The sequence below is a fragment of a genome, unplaced genomic scaffold (genome assembly GCF_019419815.1).
Source record: "Pyrus x bretschneideri cultivar Hongxiangsu unplaced genomic scaffold, Pyrus_bretschneideri_v1 Contig1, whole genome shotgun sequence".
Classification (NCBI taxonomy): domain Eukaryota; kingdom Viridiplantae; phylum Streptophyta; class Magnoliopsida; order Rosales; family Rosaceae; genus Pyrus; species Pyrus x bretschneideri.
Genome location: NW_025999390.1, coordinates 16,449,109 through 16,467,471, shown reverse-complemented (window position 1 = coordinate 16,467,471; position 18,363 = coordinate 16,449,109). Strand labels below are relative to the sequence as shown.

The window sequence follows — 18,363 nt, the reverse complement described above, 5'->3', positions numbered from 1 at the left end:
TTTCCTTTCTTTCTTAGGATTGGGAAAGGCAGTAAATGCGTGCCCGTTAATTTCCGATAAATTAATTTAGACAATGACAATGTAAATAAAAGGAGTATGGCGAGATAATATGAGGAATCTAATGCTCCCTCCACTGAACGAGATTTAGAATCTTGGTGACGTGGACGAAGTTATGGTAAGTGGTAGAGAGACTATGATTGCGTCACGTTTCAATATCTTAAACAAAAACTTTATTAAATGAGTTAATTAATTAATTTCTCCATTTCTCTTTCCTCTTCCCTACAAAATCTTCGTTGACATTTCATTGCATGCGTCAGCAAACTATAAAGCATGGCAACCCTAGATTTGCCTTGTCCTTTTTAACCAATGAAAAACTTTAGTACTTGCTAATAAGATTATTTTTAGCAAAAGTAATTGTAAATAAAAGTGGTTTACAGAGAAACAATCTAAAACATGTTGTATTACGTGACTAGGTTGCATATCTAACCCGAAGAAAATATCAAATATTCAATTTGCATCCGCAAACCACTAAGGACTGTTTAATTTAGGGTGGTAGTTGTTTCCACTTTAATCGGAGGTAGTTTCAAATTTGACTCACTACATTAGAAAACTATGTGTTATTTGTAAAACATATCTTTGTATAAATCTTATCGCGCTGTCCCATTTGTCCAAACAAATACTAGTAACCTTATTGGAGGTAGGATGTCGTCACTAAAAAACTAGTAATTCTACTTTCAATTGGTAGAATAATTTTACATTCTTGTTCGGATTAATTTTATCTTAAATTAATGTTTTCCTTTTGCTTTTGGAATGGATTTAGGTTTACTTCGGTGCACTTTACTTTATCCGATTATATATTATTGTCATTTATTTCGAGGGATCTAAAACTAGCGAAGGTTCTTTTGTTTGTTTCTAAATCGCTCAAATGACACAATAATATTTTATCCGTCACATCCAACTTCTTTTTTTTTTTTTTGGCCTTTTTAATCACAAATTTCTACTCTAGCTATTCCAAGTGACGTTATGGTACGCCCACAATCACACCAAAAGGGTCGAGTGGATCGCCTTAGTTTACGATGCTTCAGAACAAAGCCGGGTTTGATGAGTTTTTGATTAGAGTCCCATGCTGAAATTTATAAGATCGGTAGTTTGCCTCAAACTATAATTAAAGTTGAGTAGCTGGATTTGCACGTCTGGATCTTGACCGTTGCAATCGTGTTTCAAATATCGGTGCGCTCCATACGCTGTGTAATGTAAAAAAATTCATAAATAATAGGGAAATTCAAACGTCTAAAAGCAGTTGAGGAAAAACAAAATCCCTGAATGATTCCCAATTCCCACTTAACAACCAGCTTATTCATTCAAAGAGTATTCCTAGTGAGGGCCTTTATATGAGATTGGAAAAGTGGTAGATATGGTCCATTTTAGAGGTCAAAGGAATCTTTAGGGCTTTATAAAAGAATCTCTCTCAATGAGGGGCAATTTCTTTCGAGCTCTATATAGGGCTATATTTATTTATTTATGTAGTAATTTGATTATGCAATGATTTTTTTTTTGTGTTAACTTTACTTAAGTTGATTTTTGGACGTGTTATCTTTTTGTTTTTGTTTTTTTTGTTTTATGAATCTTTCAACCTAAAAATGTTCAAATTGTGATAAAGTTAGATTTTATTACTTATGAATCATTCATTGGATTATATTCTCTTATCTCAATCTCATCTATTAAAAGATACAAACTCCCCCTTCGCCCTCTGAAATAATTTGATTTTCATGTATAGCATAACAATTTACCTAGCACCAATTGGTAAATTAGTATTAGACAATTTTGAAACAAATTTATTTGAAAATTTCACCCATCAATGCCCATGAACATTAAATCATTTTGAAAGTTTTAATTCTTATGAAATTTAAAACAATCATTAATTTGCCAAATTGCAAAAAAAAAAAAAAATGTAAGAGAAAAGAAATAAAAAAAAAGAAGGAATAAAAGGACAGTATAAGTGTATTCACAAGTAGAGAGATAGTGATATAATTTTGCTCACGTAGGTTACTACTTTTTCTGTGGGACCGACTGTTTTTTGGGGCGAGATATAGCCCATTTTTATGCTACCCAAAAAATGAAGTTGATAGCCTTAGTGGTGAATCTAGCCCCACAGGGGATGAAATTTCTCGCTACATCAAAATGATAGTTGATAGCTTATGTGGCAATTTGACATTTTGTATAATATTTTCCTCCACCCGATATGTTAAATAATAATGTTATTTAATAAACTTTTTATCTTTTCGTGGAGTCCAATGATTAAGGGAACCAATCAAATATTTAAAAAACATAACAACATTTATTATATATTATATTAATCTATCAAAATATCATTTAATAAATTTGACAACTGCTGTCAAATTTGACAGTAAAAGGCTTTGCCTTCAAATGACTTAGCGCCACCTAAGAAATTGAAGGCTCGGTTGGAGAGAGCTTGCTGCCATTTTTCATTGTTGTATGCCTACGTGAAAATTTTGATATCTTATTTGGAGATGTTCTAAGACTTAAAATGTAGTAGCTTTATGGAGGATAAAACCACCATTAAGATGCTCTAACTCTTCCTCAAGCCAAATGTTTTGACCCTGACCCCGCCAACGTTCCACCCGCCACCAAACACGCCCTATCAAAATATAACAGCAGAAGAAACGTCACCGTACCGAGATTAACACAACTAAAACATGAGCGCTTATTGGGAAGCTTGAAAATCCATTCTACCCTTGACCTAAATCGTATATCGGCGGTCTGCTTGCCCACAAATTAAAATAACGCTTTGGACTTTTATGTCTTAACATTAAGAAAACCCTACGGGCTACTGCCAACGCAGCACTCAATTTTGATTTAATTTAATTAATACATGACCAAAACAAATGAAAAATTGCACAAATGGACCTGAACTTTCCCAGTTTTGAGAAATTGCGATATAAATGAAATGTTTTTACAATAACACCCAAATATCATGTTTTGCCACTATTTGTCACTTATACTTCTCATAATATCTTAGAGCATCCCCAATGACGGCTCTATATGAGACTAGAAAAGTGGTTGATATAGGCCAATTTAGAGGTCCTATGAATCTTTGGGACTTTAAAAAAGAATCTCTCCGTGCTAGCCCATTGTGAGGCTAAAAACACCCTCTCCTCTTTAGTGTAGATAATATTGTTTATTAAAAATAATCTCTCCCGATGAGGGGCTATATATTTTTTGGGCTCTATATGGGGCTATATATTTATTTCTGTAGTAATTTGATAACGCAATAAATTTTATTTTTATCTTAACATTTCTTGAGTTGATTTTTGGACGTGTTATCTTAAATCTTTTTATAAACTTTTCAATACTAAAAAATTCAAATTTTGACAAAATTAGATTTCATCACTTATGTGTGTGTTATCTTAAATTTCATCACTTTTTATGAATTTTTTTAACCTAGAAAATTGAATACAAAGCACAACATTTTTTTCTTTATCAATAACACAAAGTACAATATTTTTGGATAAGCATAAACACAAACAAACTACAACATTAAGAAAGGCAACAAACTACATTAAAACAAATACATCATAATCAAATCTCTCCAGGATACTCCTCTGATGCAAATGGAGGTGATAGTCACCCTCAAAGTTTAAATGGCATGCAATTCTTTTTTTTTTTTGAACCTCATTTTGTTGCTCTCTTATCCACTCTCTCCTAGCCGGAGTCTTAATCTTTGACGTTGCTCTTATTCTCAAGAAAACCTATCCCATCTTAGGATACATGTCATTTTCACAACTTGAGTACTTGAAAGTTGAAGTTAATTAACTCAATACATGCCCATTTTATTGCAGTTAAAACAGGTGTTTACGTGGTTTTTTTTTCTCAAAGAAAAAAACTCAACAATTTCACTTTAGTTTTTTTTTTTTTTTAAATTTTGTTTTTTCATAAATTTTTAACTATTAAACCTATTTTGTAGTCGAGTGAAATGATGACAATAACCTTAAAAACAAGAGGTTCTTGTGTCCAACTAGTCGTATGCATGTCCACAAATTATTTTTGATCGGGTCACCACATTAGCTCTGGCAATATATACCACGACTAGTTAGCCTAACACTAAATGACACGAAAATAATAGGTTCTTTGTTAACTAGTTAATGAGGCGGGTCTTTATCTGGCCACTCGTTAAGATAATGGGTATGACACGTAGACGACACGAAGACCCGTTTGCCAAGTCTAGACATTAGGCATGATAGTTTCTTGCATGACCCATTAAACTGAGATGATCCATTAACGAGTTGGGTCCATATTGGATCGCCTATCAAGAACCCGTTAAGATAGTAGATTTAACATAACACGATCTGTTAAGATAATGAGTATGACACAAACACAACTTGTTTGCCAAGTACACCCTACATGCATGAGGTGGGATAGGGGATTCTTGTGTAACTTAAGGTCTGACCAACAAACTTTTTTGAACAATCGATATTATCTACATTAAGGGGGAAGAGGTGAGTTTAGTCTCACAATAGGTTAGCAATAATGTGGTTCAATTGCCTTTGGTGAGAATCGAACCTAGACCTCTCACTTACAAACAAAAAGAAGTACCACTAGACTGTAGTACTAAGTGGCGGTCTGACCAACAAACCTTATACTATCTCTTTGAAGAAATGGTAATTGCAAAATAGAAAAAGTTAAAGTAGCATTGTGTAAATTTGAAATATTTGCAAAAGCTTGGTGTACACTTCTAGGAATAGAAAAAGGGAAGTTTGAAATATTTGCGGGGACCGTGTGAGAAGGAGGCTTCAAATAGCGAGCGAGAGAAGCTCTCAGAAAAAGAGGCGGTCGTTGCGATAGATTACAAGACCCATCCAACCAACTCGGAGGTTCAAATATTCTCTCTCATTTGGTGAAAGGAAGAAGAAGGTGGTGATGAAACCCCATAAAACCTAAAAATCTCGATAATGTTTCAGCTCTGCAATTGCACCCTCTCCTCTTTCTTCCCCATCGTCCTTCCCTTTCTTCCTCTCACCTGAACCCCCTTCTCTCTCTATCTCTCTCTTTCTCCTCCCTGGTATGCATCTTACTCTATCTCCGATCTTACTTTTCTGTTTCTGCATCTAGTTTTCATTTCATGTTTTTTATGTGTATTTTTGTTTGTGTTTGGCTGCTGAGAATCGGCGTCTCCCCGAAACCTGGAGGATTTTCTGATTTTTTTTTCTCGGCAACCAAACATAGCGTTAGGATTCTTCCAGATTCGATTTATTTGCTTACTTATTTATTTATTTATGATTAGTCTGTTTATTGTTCTTGAAATTGGAATTTGTGCGGCTTAGGTTTTTACTTGAAGAAAATGAATCGGATTATAAGTGTTTAATTTTTGGATTATAACTGCACAGCTAGGATTGTATTTATTTTTTGTTGATTTGGATTTTTTATGATGATGAATTGATGATGCAGAGCCATGCCGACTTTCACTGTCATAGCTTTAGATAGGTTGTTAGAACCTGGAGCTTCTTCCAAATCTGCTGACATGTCATCTCTTCCAAATTCCAATTCGAAGCCTCTTTCGAGTTCAATGCCGGTTCCTGACTCCAAGCTGGAGAGGAGGAACAGCACCTCCGTTGTGGAGAAGAGGCCTCATCGACCTCAGATTAGGCCGGCCCTCTATGCTACTCCGGAGGCCACACCGCTCCCGGATTCGCCCACTTCATTTCCTCCCTCGCCTTACATCATCAACCACAAGCGCCGTGGTCCAAGGCTTTTGAAGAGTTACTCGGAGCAGGATGTGTCCTTGCACCAAAAAGCTGGAGGTGGAGAGAAGCTCAATGGGGATGTCAACTGTGCGGAGGCCAAGCGGCAAAGCTCAATGGGAATGGCAGCAATGCAGAGGCAAAGGTGGCAAATTCGCCTATTGATGATTTGAATACTTTTACTTTTCAGAAGCCTGTTGAAGTGCATCATTCGAACGGTGTCCATCATTTCGTGAGCAGTAATGGGCAACTTAGAGGCAGTAATGTGGAACTAGGTAGTAGTAGCGAGCATGAAGATAACTTCTATGTGTCCAACAAGAGAAGCAGTAATGTGGAACTGAGTAATGGTTCTGCTAGGGAAGATGATTTGTTGAAGCAAGTTGCCATGCGTCCAGGGAGAGATAGTGAACTTGAAGATTTCGTTGATCCGAAAGACTCCATGAGTGTCTCAAGTTACAACACTGATGGAGAGGGAAATTTTGGGGCAGAGCGTTCTGCACAGACCAGTACGCCCACGGGGGAATTTTATGATGCTTGGGATGGTATGTAGCTTTGCTTTTTTGGTTAATTTTATTTCCTTTCATTTGATTATTAATTTTTCATGAATGTGCTTTGTCCATTTATCTGTGAATTAATTGAGCATCATGATTGAAGATTGGAATATGCTGATTTTGCCATAGTTTGGTATCTTTACATAGAATATGATGTATATTTCTTTTCCCCACTCTATATGTGTAGGGATGTGCAATTTGGCGGGTCATACTCATATATTTTCATCTCTTATGTAAATCTAGATTGGTGTTGAGCATGTCATCTTTTACTCTACCTTTTTAATTAATCACATTAGATACCTTGACCCATTCGTTAACTCTGTCGTGTTTTGGTTGACATGCATATCTCACGAATTAGAAACTCAAGAACAGAATTTTCATTTCGAACAAAACTCATTTCTTATATCTTCATAAGGTAAAAACCACCTGATCCAAGTACTAGCGAGAACTAATCTAGTGCGTTTGATATTCTTGTTAATAATTTGTATTATATTTGGATTCATATCAATTGATAGTTTACTCTAACTCGTCCTACCATACATAATAATTAATCCTAGCTTGTTATTTCGTATTGGGTTCAAGTTGTGTTACTGTTTTGTGTTTTCTTGAAAGTTAATCCTTTCCAGTTTATTTTCATAAAGGGTTTGTGTTGTGTCATACTGTTGCTGAAAATTGACATCTCTGTCTATATGACATATAAATGGTTCATTATTCATGAGATTACTACTAAATTGCTAATTATGATTAAGGGCATTCACATGCTGGTTCTCTAGAGATGCCCGACTATGTGAATTTTGAAATTGCATAGGAGGAGAGATTAAATTATGACATTCTATGCATGTCTTGTGTGTGTGTTTGAGGGCTTTTTGTTTAGGTTATGCATTAAAAGAACACTTCGTTTCTCCTGTTTAGAAGTTCAGTTTTAAATTACAAAAGGGTTTCCAAGTTTTGTATGCTTAATCTTTTAATGTTCTGTAATCCACCTTATTCTACTATGCACTACAATAATAAAGTTTTGGCATTAATGGACAACTTACTTTTATGGTTACTTTGTGTAGAACTTTCATCTGAGAGCGGACAAGGGCAGCAGCTTTCTGTTTCTGACCTTGAAGTTGAATTGCGTGAAATGAGATTGAGCCTCATAATGGAGATAGAGAAGCGGAAGCAAGTAGAAGAATCCTTGAATAACATGCGAAGGCAGTGGCAGAGGATTAGGGAACAGTTATCTCTTGTAGGATTCACACTCCCTGAAGATCCCACTGTTGCTAGTGGTCACGAGCAACTAGGTTCTGAACCTGCAGAAGATCTGTGCCAACAAGTTTATCTCGCTAGGTTTGTATCAAATACTATTGGGAGGGGATTGATAAGGGCTGAGATGGAGATGGAGATGGAAGCTCAGGTCGAGTCAAAGAACTTTGAGATTGCTCGGTTGATGGACAAACTTCGTAACTATGAGGCTATGAATCAGGAAATGGTTCAGAGGAATCAGGATGTTCTCGGTGAGATTTCTATACCTTATGCCACTTGTTTATTTCTTGATTTCTAAGGCTTTAGTTAGTTAGTCTATTGTTTATTAAATCAAATCATTTCCGATGCCTACCTCAGTCGAACTTTGTCCTCTTCCCCGTGTTTAACCCAGAACCCTCTATTAGGTGGAACATATTGTTTTATTAGTTTGTGGGATGCATTTAAAAATAATATGGGAACCAGTCCTTGACGGGAATGTAACTGGAAATATTCTATATGGAAGTAAATTTTAACTGTTCTCTCTGTGCCCAAATATTGACTAAAATGCATATGTGCACCTTCCTAATGCGCATAATGCAGCCCTTGGATCTACCTCGCGTAATTAGCTCACCTACGTGTCTCTGGTTTTTTTTTTTTTTAAATTTTTTATCATGTAGAGATGGCACGGCGTGACAGGGAGAGAAGGGAAAGAAGACAAAGATGGGTATGGGGCTCGATCGCTACTGCCCTGACTCTTGGCACTGCAGCCTTGGCGTACTCATATATCCCGTCCAGCAGGGGATCGCCAGGCTTTGATGCTGAGGTTCCTGAAAGGAGTGATGCAGGCAAATGATAATCACTTTACGAAGCAACCGTGACCCAATGCCGTAACACAGGAGGAGAAAATAAAAGGTCTTTTAATATGCCACACCCTTTGTGGATCAACAAACATTCTCTCGCACTTTATACAAGTTAGATTTTCCTTTGATCTGAGGATGTACGGTTCTACAGAAAATAATTCAAGTTTTGGCCGTTACTGGCATATTGGAAGGTTTATAGATCACAATTAGGAAGTCATAAAGTTTGAAGCTTCGGGTTGTCTCGAAGCGATTATACACAATTTGTTTGCCCGTTAAGTATTCGGTTTTAGAAATAGTGCTTGTTCACGGTGCTGCTGCTGCACCAGTGCACAGCCCCTGGAACTTTTGGTCGAAGGCTATTTGACCTACAGTTTGATTTGGCCGTATTCGATTCCATGTTTTTGCAATTTCAGTTTGAACTGAATTGGGTTTTCGCAGTTGATTCCGCAGCTACTTTTTTCCCTTTCACTCACCGGTCACCCTTATCAAGGGAATCATGCTTTGGCTTAAATCCTAACGACCAGATCTATTCGGCTTTTCGTTCACCCATAAGGAAAGTTGTAGGTTGTTTGCATGTTTCTAGTTCGTGAAGCAAAATATTTGATTTTGTACGTGTAAAGAGAGATTATTATTTGAGAAATTTTATTTAAATCCATGTAACCTCTTTTTACATCCAATTTGAAATTTTAAATGTTAATTGTCTATTTTACCTTATTGCATAATTACTATTAAGTACAAAATGAAATTAATAATAAAACTCAAATTTATCAATAAACCCAAATAATATAATTAAACCTTACGATTATTCTTTATTTATCCTACGTTCATTCTGGCTAAAATCCTACTAGCTCTCATAGAGAAAAATAAGTTTTTTTTTATTGATGGATGATGATTTTGAAGTTTTGAATCCTCCAACTAAGGTATGACTCAATTTATGAACTTTTTGTTCGTTTGATTTCAAATTTTTAGAGTTTAGAAGATGAGTATTTTGGTTTTAATTTTTTTTTTTTTCAATCAATCCCGCATAGTTTGTTTATATTTCTGCAATAGCAAATTGCTGCAGTCGGTCTCCCACTGTTCAACTGCACCCCAAAAAACCAAAAAGACTTGCAAATATTGCTAGGACCTTGGATTCCATTTGCTTCTTCTGTTTTTATATTATTATTTTTTTCTTCTCTATCTGTGTAGTCTGGTTTCACCCTAAAATCATGGCATCAAGATGAGTTAAAAAGTAAAGCAACGTCTCTTGATAGTATTATATACAAGCAAAAAATAGAGTTAAAAATCAAATGGGTGTAAAAATAAATCCACATATTGAATTGGATTTATAGGGATATATTAGGTAGTAAATTAGGGTTTAAAGATATATTAATAGTTTAGTTAAAAATCAAATGGGTGCAAAGAGTAAGTTAAGTGTAAAAATGGATTACATAGTTTAAATAAAATTTCCCTTATTATTTTGTTAAAAGGGAAAAAAGAAACAAAAATGAGTAATTTTGCTCACCATTCTCAAGTGGTGGTTATGTTTAACATCTTATTTGTAAATTATTATGTTAAATGAGTTTAAATTTTAAAATTTATATCTATAAATTATATATAGATATTGAAATTTAAATTTATCTAAGAATGAAAGGTAATTTGAATACAATTTAACGTGAATACAGGTCCCAGAGAAAAAGGTAGAGAAAATGGGAAAAATAAAAAAACGGCGCCGTTTTAGAGGTTTATCCACTGGTAAGATATAACAGAGTGGGAGGAGAGTCAACAGAAACTCTGGAGCTCCGACAATGGAGCTAGTTCTGCATATGTCCGCAACTCTTCCCAGAGAAAACCCCCTCACCCACTACCGCCACTCTAAATTCCTCGCAACCCAAAACCACCAAACCTCTCTCTTCCCCCATTTCTCTATAAACCCACAATTCCAGCCAATATATCGAAGAAATTGGACCCCAAAACTTGTGTATGCAGCCACAAATCAACGGCTCGGGATCACCGAACAAGAACAAGCCCAGGAAGAAGAAGAAGATGCAAAGGAGGAGGGGGAAGAAGAAGATTACGATTACTCGGGGGACGAGTCGTCGTTACTGTCTCTGAGTGAGAAGCCAGACAGAAACATGGCTTTGCTGGATGAGTACGAGATGGAGGAGCTCGAAGATGCCGCTGACCCGAATCATCGAAGCGGTAAGAAAATGATAAAATATCTTCTGGGTTTTGTTTAATTTTAGCAGAGGAATTTTGGGTTTTATTTAAGAGTTGGCATTGTGGATTTGATTGAGTGAAAAATGCAGGGTACGTGGCTGTGCTGGGGAAGCCGAATGTGGGAAAGAGTACGCTCTCGAATCAAATGGTTGGTCAGAAGTTGTCCATTGTTACTGATAAACCTCAGACTACCCGGCATCGAATTCTCGGTATATGTTCTGGCACAGACTATCAGGTAGCTGATATTATTGTTGGTTTTGTTTCAGTTGTTTATATGCATTTGTATTGAAGTCTCATTGAAAGCCATGAGAAATGTTGTGGTTCATATGTTGTTATAAACTATAATAACGGTGTAGTTTGGTTACTTAGCATATAAGGAAACATAAGGGAAATGGTAAATGCGGTTAAGTTTCTGAGGGTTTGAGGTGTACCCATTTGATGGTTCCCCGAGTAGCGATTTTTGCTTCAGGATTCATATTTTTAGGTTCAAGGTTTAATTTTGTAGTCCCTTATAAATAAGAGCCAACTAGTATCTTGGTTCGGACAGAAATAATACTCTATTGATGGTTTCGGAAGTTTTGGTAAAGCATATGGCTTTGACATTGATATGTTTGCAGATGATACTTTATGACACACCGGGTGTTATGGAGAAGAGAATGCACAAGTTGGATTCTATGATGATGAAGAATGTTCGCAGTGCTGCGGTTAATGCGGATTGTGTTGTTGTTCTTGTTGATGCATGTAAAGTGCCTGAAAAAGTATGCTTCTTCATTTGTAGGATTACCTATGAAACTTTACCATCATGTCCTTAGATCGTTTTCTCGTTTCTAGATTGATGAAGTGCTGGAAGAAGGAGTGGGTAACCAGACTGAAAGCTTGCCACCCATTTTGTTGGTTATGAATAAGAAGGATTTGATTAAACCTGGTGAAATTGCAAAGAAACTAGAGGTCAGTATTTGTTTACATGTATAACTACACACGTAATTCTGGATCTTGTTGTTTAAGCTACCTGTTGAGCCTAAAATAAGAATTACATCTTTTACAGTGGTATGAGAAATTTACAAACGTTGATGAGGTCATACCCGTGAGTGCCAAACTTGGACAGGGAGTGGAAGACGTCAAGCAATGGATTTTATCAAAACTTCCTTTTGGGCCAGCATATTATCCGAAGGTACGTGGAATTTCATGTTATAGACTCATGGTTGCCTTTCCTTTCTTTTGAAACAGAATTTCTTAATGGTGTTCCTATTTTATGGCTGCGAATGTTCTATTCTTGCCTTATCCCAACCATCAGGAGTCGTGTCGAAATTGCACAATGGTTATGAATGTCATAAGACTATCCATGCAATCAGACCTCGCATTCTAAGGGAACATAGAATTAATAAAAGAAAATAGCTTCAGTTGTAGGTTTTCTGGCATTAGTTTCACAATGCTTTCCATCCCAAAGAAGAAAACTATATCAGTGTAGAACTTTTGAAAGTTAGTTCCTTTTAAGCAGGAGTAAAAATCCATCTTCTGTATGCTTATTCAAAGTGGATATTTAGATGTCAAGAATATCCACAAGTGCTATTTTCATGTATGGAAATACTTATCTTTATTCTCTATGAGTCCTTAGGACATTGTCAGTGAGCACCCAGAAAGATTCTTTGTATCCGAAATTGTTCGAGAAAAGATCTTTATGCAGTACCGCAAAGAGATTCCTTATTCATGTCAGGTATGTAGTATAGAAGCTCAAAAGGTTTGGCTTGTGAGGAATGGTATCCAATCCCTAGAAAGAAACAGAATAAAATGATAATATTTATAGTTTCTTTTCTCCAGGTGAATGTCGTGAGCTACAAAACTAGGCCAACGGCAAAAGACTTTATACAAGTGGAAATTGTCGTTGAAAAAAACTCACAGAAGATCATTGTTATTGGAAAAGTAAGTAATCTTCAGTTGCAATACTGTGTCTACTTTTTTTTAGCTATTATGAAATAATAAGCTGGAAGATGAAATTTTCAAGTGCAAATGCTTGCAAAAGGACGTGCAAATTATATTCAAATTAATTTATCTTTATTTTCTTGATCAAAGATTTAATATGGGGTGTAAAGGCATGTATCACACAAAGCCACAGAGCTTTCATGTGCCATCACTGTAGGAAGAGATAGCTTGTCCGCTGATTTTGTGTCCTGAATAATTTCGTAGGAAGGGAGAGCTCTGAAACTACTTGCAACAGCTGCGCGGCTCGACATAGAAAATTTCTTGCAGAAGAAAGTCTTCCTAGAGGTGCCAAGTTATACCATGAACAATCTTTGTGCACAAACTATGTTAACTTTATCCTTTAATTGGCCATTGTCCTGCACTTAATGCACTGTCACTGTGGGCAGTTCAGCTGCTGCATTATCTCCTCACTTTTACTTTGTTCGTCATGTCTTATATAGGAAATATCCACCTTACAGGACTATTATTCATGCTTTAAACAGGTTGTAGTGAAGGTTAAAGAGAATTGGCGGCAAGACGAAGTGCTTTTGAAGAATTATGGCTATGGGGGTCAAATTCAAACATTATGATGTCAGGGCCAATCCGTATCCATTGGAGTACACAAGTGACGATGGCCGTATCATTTTGCCACAAAATCGTATGTTATCTCTGAGATGATTTTGATGTCGTTGATTAACGTAGATGCCTCCCGTTTCTTTTTGTTATATGGAGTAGGGTATATTGTAATCTCATTGGGAAGATAGTCTCAAGCGTTCCTGTAAGGCTGTAAAGCAATGGCATTTTCCCAAAGCCAAAGATTTTGTTACTTGTAGAACCCCCTTCAGTCTCTCTCTCTCTCTCTCTCACACACACACATGTGGGCTCAGTAAGCCCTCTAATCTTGTATCCCAGGCTTTGTAGAGATGCATGTCACTGTTCAAACATATGCACAATGGCCCAGAACGAACGTGGCATATATTCCGTATGCAGTTAGTGTGCCATTGTGGCATTCCGATTTAATAATATAAAGGGACAAGTGTTAAACCCTACACTCCCACGATGCCATTTGCGTTGCAATGGCATCCCAGAAGTGTAGGTAAGTTTCCCATAACGTGGGATGGTTGAGGCAGTTGAATGGTGGGAGGCATCGTCACTTTAAGTGATGGTCAGACATGACTTTGACTTGCCACGTGTCACCATCATGTCAAGACCCGCAGATGGCGCCAATTTAATGTAGGCCAAAGCCAAAGAGTCAAATTTTGACAAAAATAAAAGAAGCCAAAGAGTCAAAACAGATATAAATGTTGTGCGAAAAACTTACCTAGAAATGATAATGCGTGTGGTGGCCGTGGTGGGTAGATAAGGAAACATAAAAAGTTAAAACCTTAAAACAAATTAAAATAAAAAAAATGCTCGAATGGGTGTTGGTTTCAAATTTTCATAAACAACGAAAATGAGAAGACATTGAATAGATAGTAAGTCATATATAACTTAAGAATTGGTGTCTTTTGTTGTCTGTTTAGTAAGTTGTATACAAACAACGAATGGATCTCCAAATGTAGTAGAGAAAAAGAATGGAACTTTTCAGCAATACTGTACTTGTTTCTTGTATTGTAACTTGTAACCAGACTAGTGTTACTGGTATTTTTGAGATCATACTAGTTTGAGGATTACTAAATCTTATACTTGAATACAGGAACGAAAATGCAACTCGTGGTATTGTCCATGAGTCATAGTTACAATTAAGCCTTGCCTTTAATATTACTTTGAAAACGTTTTCAAACTTAGTCTTTCAATGAACTCCACATGTTTGCCATTGAAGTTTCCATGGACATAAATCTAGCAAATAAATTTGGAACCATAATATTTTCTGCATTGTTGGAACAGGAACAGGTAGCTGAGTGTTTGACTACGGGACTAAAATTTATTTGGCGTCTGCCTACAAATGTTGCATTAAAGCTCAGCAAAGAGGACAAGGCCTCCTCTTAGAGTAAGTTTGGGTGAAGAAAATAGGAACTTTAACGAAAAACTTCTGGTACTGTTTACTTTAACGAAAAATCATATTTTTACATTAAAAAGTCAATCATGGTACTATTCACTTTACCTTTATTTTGTTCTTATCGTTAAAACTCAAAATTTTCAAGCTATTTTCATTAGTTTTCCTAAAGAAAATTTACCATGAGGATACAATTGTATGAGGAAAATGAAATGTGTTCATTTTAGGCTCTAGTTTTGAGAGATTCTTGATTAGAGTCTTTTGTGTTACGTCATTCGTTTGCTCAAAATACACATAAAAAGGTTGTAAGATGGACGACCGCTAGGTGGGTAGGGTTGGGTGGATGGTTTGCTGCCAATCTTCCTAAACTGCGCATGGGCGAAGCTTAGAGCGTTTGAAATTGATCACTACATCGTATAGCATGGTACACGAACGCGCTGTTTTTTCTGGTCCTTGCACTTGGGATTCTCTTGTGTGTGTCTAGGGCGGAGAGATGAAGTGGCATGGAATAAACCTAAATACAGGGAATCCCCCCTCGTGTCGTGTGTGTCCTGGCGAACGAATGAAGTGGCACCAAATAAACCTTAATGCAAGGAATTTCTGTATGCGAATAACTTACAAGACACTGGATACACATTATCTGCGTCTCATGCCTATGACACAATGACATGCGGACAAAACTTTACACATTTCTTATTTCATGGACACAAGATGCAAACGTGACGGTGTACCCATGTCATAGGTGACTTGTCACATATGCCCCCACCAAATTCGGCGGTTCCGCTGCTCTGCTGCATGGATTACTAGTTTCCTTCTTCTCTATTTATTTGCACATTTGCAATTGTAAAACAAGACAACCAAATTCACCTCCAAGCTTTTTATCCAACTGCAATAACATTACATCTACATTTTAGAGAAGATGAAGCATCCTTCTATTGCTCTTCTTTTAGCAATTATAATACACCAACAATGTTTTATTAGTCCCATCCATGTTTCAGCAGCAGGTGATGATTTCATCAGAGTCAGGGGAGTGCATTTTCTTCTCAACGGCAGCCCTTACTATGCAAACGGCTTCAATGGCTACTGGCTCATGTATGTGGCTTCTGACCCATCTCAGAGGCACAAAGTCTCGTCTGCTTTCTGCGAAGCAACTAGCCACGGACTCACCGTGGCTAGAACTTGGGCTTTCAGTGATGGAGGTTACAGGCCTCTTCAGTTCTCCCCTGGCTCCTACAACGAGCAAATGTTTAAGGTTCCTCTCTCATACTTGGTTTGCTTTACTCTTTGTTTTTCCTATCTGTCACTCTCGACGCCTATGATTGGATTGGATAATTCACTGAACTAGGTCTCGTTTGGTCTTTACAATTGGATTGGAATGGATAATGCACTATATTGAAGTATGCATACAGTGAGTTACCTATTCACTCATAGTTACCAAACAAGGCCTCAAGGTATGCTGAAGTAAGAAATGAAGGCCAACTATCAAAGTTTGTCCCAAATGAAAGAATTAGATGGATTAATTTATAACTATAAGGTGTTGATCCTACCATTTTGTGTGGATTGAATGAGATGAGTTTCATTCACAAGTGATCCATCATCCATCTAATCCTAGGCCATTTCTTCTTTCAACATACTTTGAATTTGCTGAGTTATCTAATCCAATCTTAGCCACCACGGGCGCAAAAGATTTTTGAAGTTTGCACTAATGGTGGGTTTCGTAAATGTTTTCCTTCGGGTTTTGGTTTGAAGGGGTTGGATTTTGTGATAGCTGAGGCCAGAAGGTATGGGATTAAGCTGATATTAAGCTTGGTAAACAACTATGAGAGCTTTGGAGGAAGAAAACAGTATGTGAATTGGGCAAGAAGGAAAGGGCAGAACTTCACATCTGATGATGATTTCTTCAGGAACCCTGTTGTGAAGGGTTACTACAAGAACCATGTAACCGTAAGTGAAAGCAATAAGAACTCATTTAGTCTCTATGATTGGATTGGATAACTAATAAAATCCCACGTAAGTTGAAGATACGAGTTACTCAACATACCTTGGGTATAAATATATTATCCAATCCAAATCCGATCCTAGGCACAACGAGCCTTGAGACTATGCGACGAGCCTTTTCTGTTTATGAATATGCATGATCTTCATTTCTAATTTTGATCCATTTTTTTTTCAGACTGTTGTTAACAGATATAACACCTACACTGGAGTTCATTACAAAGATGACCCAACAATTATGGCCTGGGAACTTATTAATGAGCCTAGATGCTCATCAGATCCTTCAGGAAGGACTATTCAGGTTAAAAAAACAAGCTACTGACTATCAAATTTCATCTTTCTTAAACCAAGTTTCAGGAAAAGCAAAAATATAAACTAATCATAGCTCTTATAGAGGATAAGGCTGCTTGACTAGGATAACTTTCACATCGGGTGGGACGAATGTGAAGTTAGGTGAGACTAAAATACAGGGAGTCTCATGCTTTTGTGAGAGCTGCCTTATAAATGGAGTAGTGGTGTGCCCCTGCACAAGTTTTTCTCCTTGAGAATCAGAATAAATGCTAAATAGCAAAGCATAGATGGATAATATGCTAATTACCAAAATTGCAGCTACCATTTTTATGTGTTGTGCATTGCTAATTTAAGATGGATTTTTTTCTTTTCATGTCAGATTTTTACTAATTGGTGTTCATATTAACAGGCTTGGATAATGGAAATGGCTTCACATGTGAAGTCAATAGATAGAAACCACTTATTGGAAGTTGGTCTAGAGGGATTTTATGGACAAGCAATACCTCAAAGGATGAGTCTCAATCCTGGTTATAATATTGGAACAGACTTTATCGCGAATAATCGGATTCCTGGGATCGATTTCACAACAGTTCATTCTTATCCTGATCAATGGTAAACATTCCTTAACTTGCAGGATCATGTCAACTTTCTTAGTGGTGTACTTATACCGGTTTTTGCTTGAGCAGGTTGGGTAGCTCTAATGATCAACATCAGCTCGCTTTCTCGAACAACTGGCTCAATACCCACATCCAAGATGCACAGAACATTCTTCAAAAGCCGATATTCATCGCGGAGTTTGGGAAGTCATGGAAAGATCCCGGTTTCAGCACCTACCAAAGAGACTTGCTCTTCAACACCGTGTACTCCAAGATATACTTTTCGGCGAAAAGAGGAGGAGCAGCTGCCGGGGGACTATTCTGGCAACTTCTCACTGAAGGCATGGACTCTTTCCGTGATGGATACGACATAGTTCTGAGTCAGAGTCCCTCGACAGCAAATGTGATTGCTGAACAGTCTCACAAGCTCAATCAGATTCGGAAGATCTTTTGCGCGGATAAGAAATGCTCGGATGTGGAAGAGGGCAAGGGCCATTAGAAGGGATGAATGGTTGGGTAGAAACTGTTGGTTTTATTTATTTAGATTATAAATAAACATAATCCACCAAATAGGAGATGGATTATGATAACATCTTTAATTATTTGTTATAATTAAAATGCAAGGAACATGCTTGGTATTATGGGCTTGCCTTAGCATCCAAGCCTCCACCCTAAACCCTAGCTAGACCACTATAATAGAGGTCTTAAGGAATTTCCTCCTCACTCACAAAACCCTCCCAAACACTCGATTCACCAAGATGGAGGGGGAGACTTAAGAGGAAACTCTTAGAAGCAATTCCAAGTAGCCAACTCACCGCCCTATGTCTCAAATTTGTACACGAAAGCCCCAATTCATGCGTGTTCGTGGTTCCTCGCTCGAGACGGTCGTAAGAACAAGAAGGTTGTTTGACATAAGGTTTTTCTGCTAAG

At 37.0% G+C, this 18,363-nt stretch overlaps 2 protein-coding genes and 1 pseudogene across 2 annotated transcripts; all 3 read left to right on the top strand.

The window, feature by feature from the left end:
* Window positions 1–4,778: 4,778 nt before the first annotated feature.
* On the top strand, window positions 4,779–8,783 carry LOC103960859 (annotated as a pseudogene).
* Window positions 8,784–10,117: 1,334 nt separating this feature from the next.
* Window positions 10,118–13,390, top strand: LOC103960860 (GTPase ERA-like, chloroplastic). The gene is made up of 9 exons (XM_009373354.3): window positions 10,118–10,578; window positions 10,686–10,831; window positions 11,214–11,354; window positions 11,428–11,544; window positions 11,642–11,767; window positions 12,212–12,310; window positions 12,415–12,516; window positions 12,781–12,861; window positions 13,059–13,390. The coding sequence occupies exons 1-9, from the start codon at window positions 10,185–10,187 to the stop codon at window positions 13,143–13,145; spliced, it is 1,293 nt and encodes a 430-aa protein (XP_009371629.2). The 5' UTR covers window positions 10,118–10,184; the 3' UTR covers window positions 13,146–13,390.
* A 1,809-nt stretch (window positions 13,391–15,199) lies between these two features.
* Window positions 15,200–18,072, top strand: LOC103939261 (mannan endo-1,4-beta-mannosidase 7-like). The gene is made up of 5 exons (XM_018645477.2): window positions 15,200–15,803; window positions 16,301–16,495; window positions 16,725–16,847; window positions 17,247–17,449; window positions 17,524–18,072. The coding sequence occupies exons 1-5, from the start codon at window positions 15,471–15,473 to the stop codon at window positions 17,930–17,932; spliced, it is 1,263 nt and encodes a 420-aa protein (XP_018500993.2). The 5' UTR covers window positions 15,200–15,470; the 3' UTR covers window positions 17,933–18,072.
* The last annotated feature ends 291 nt before the right edge of the window (window positions 18,073–18,363 follow it).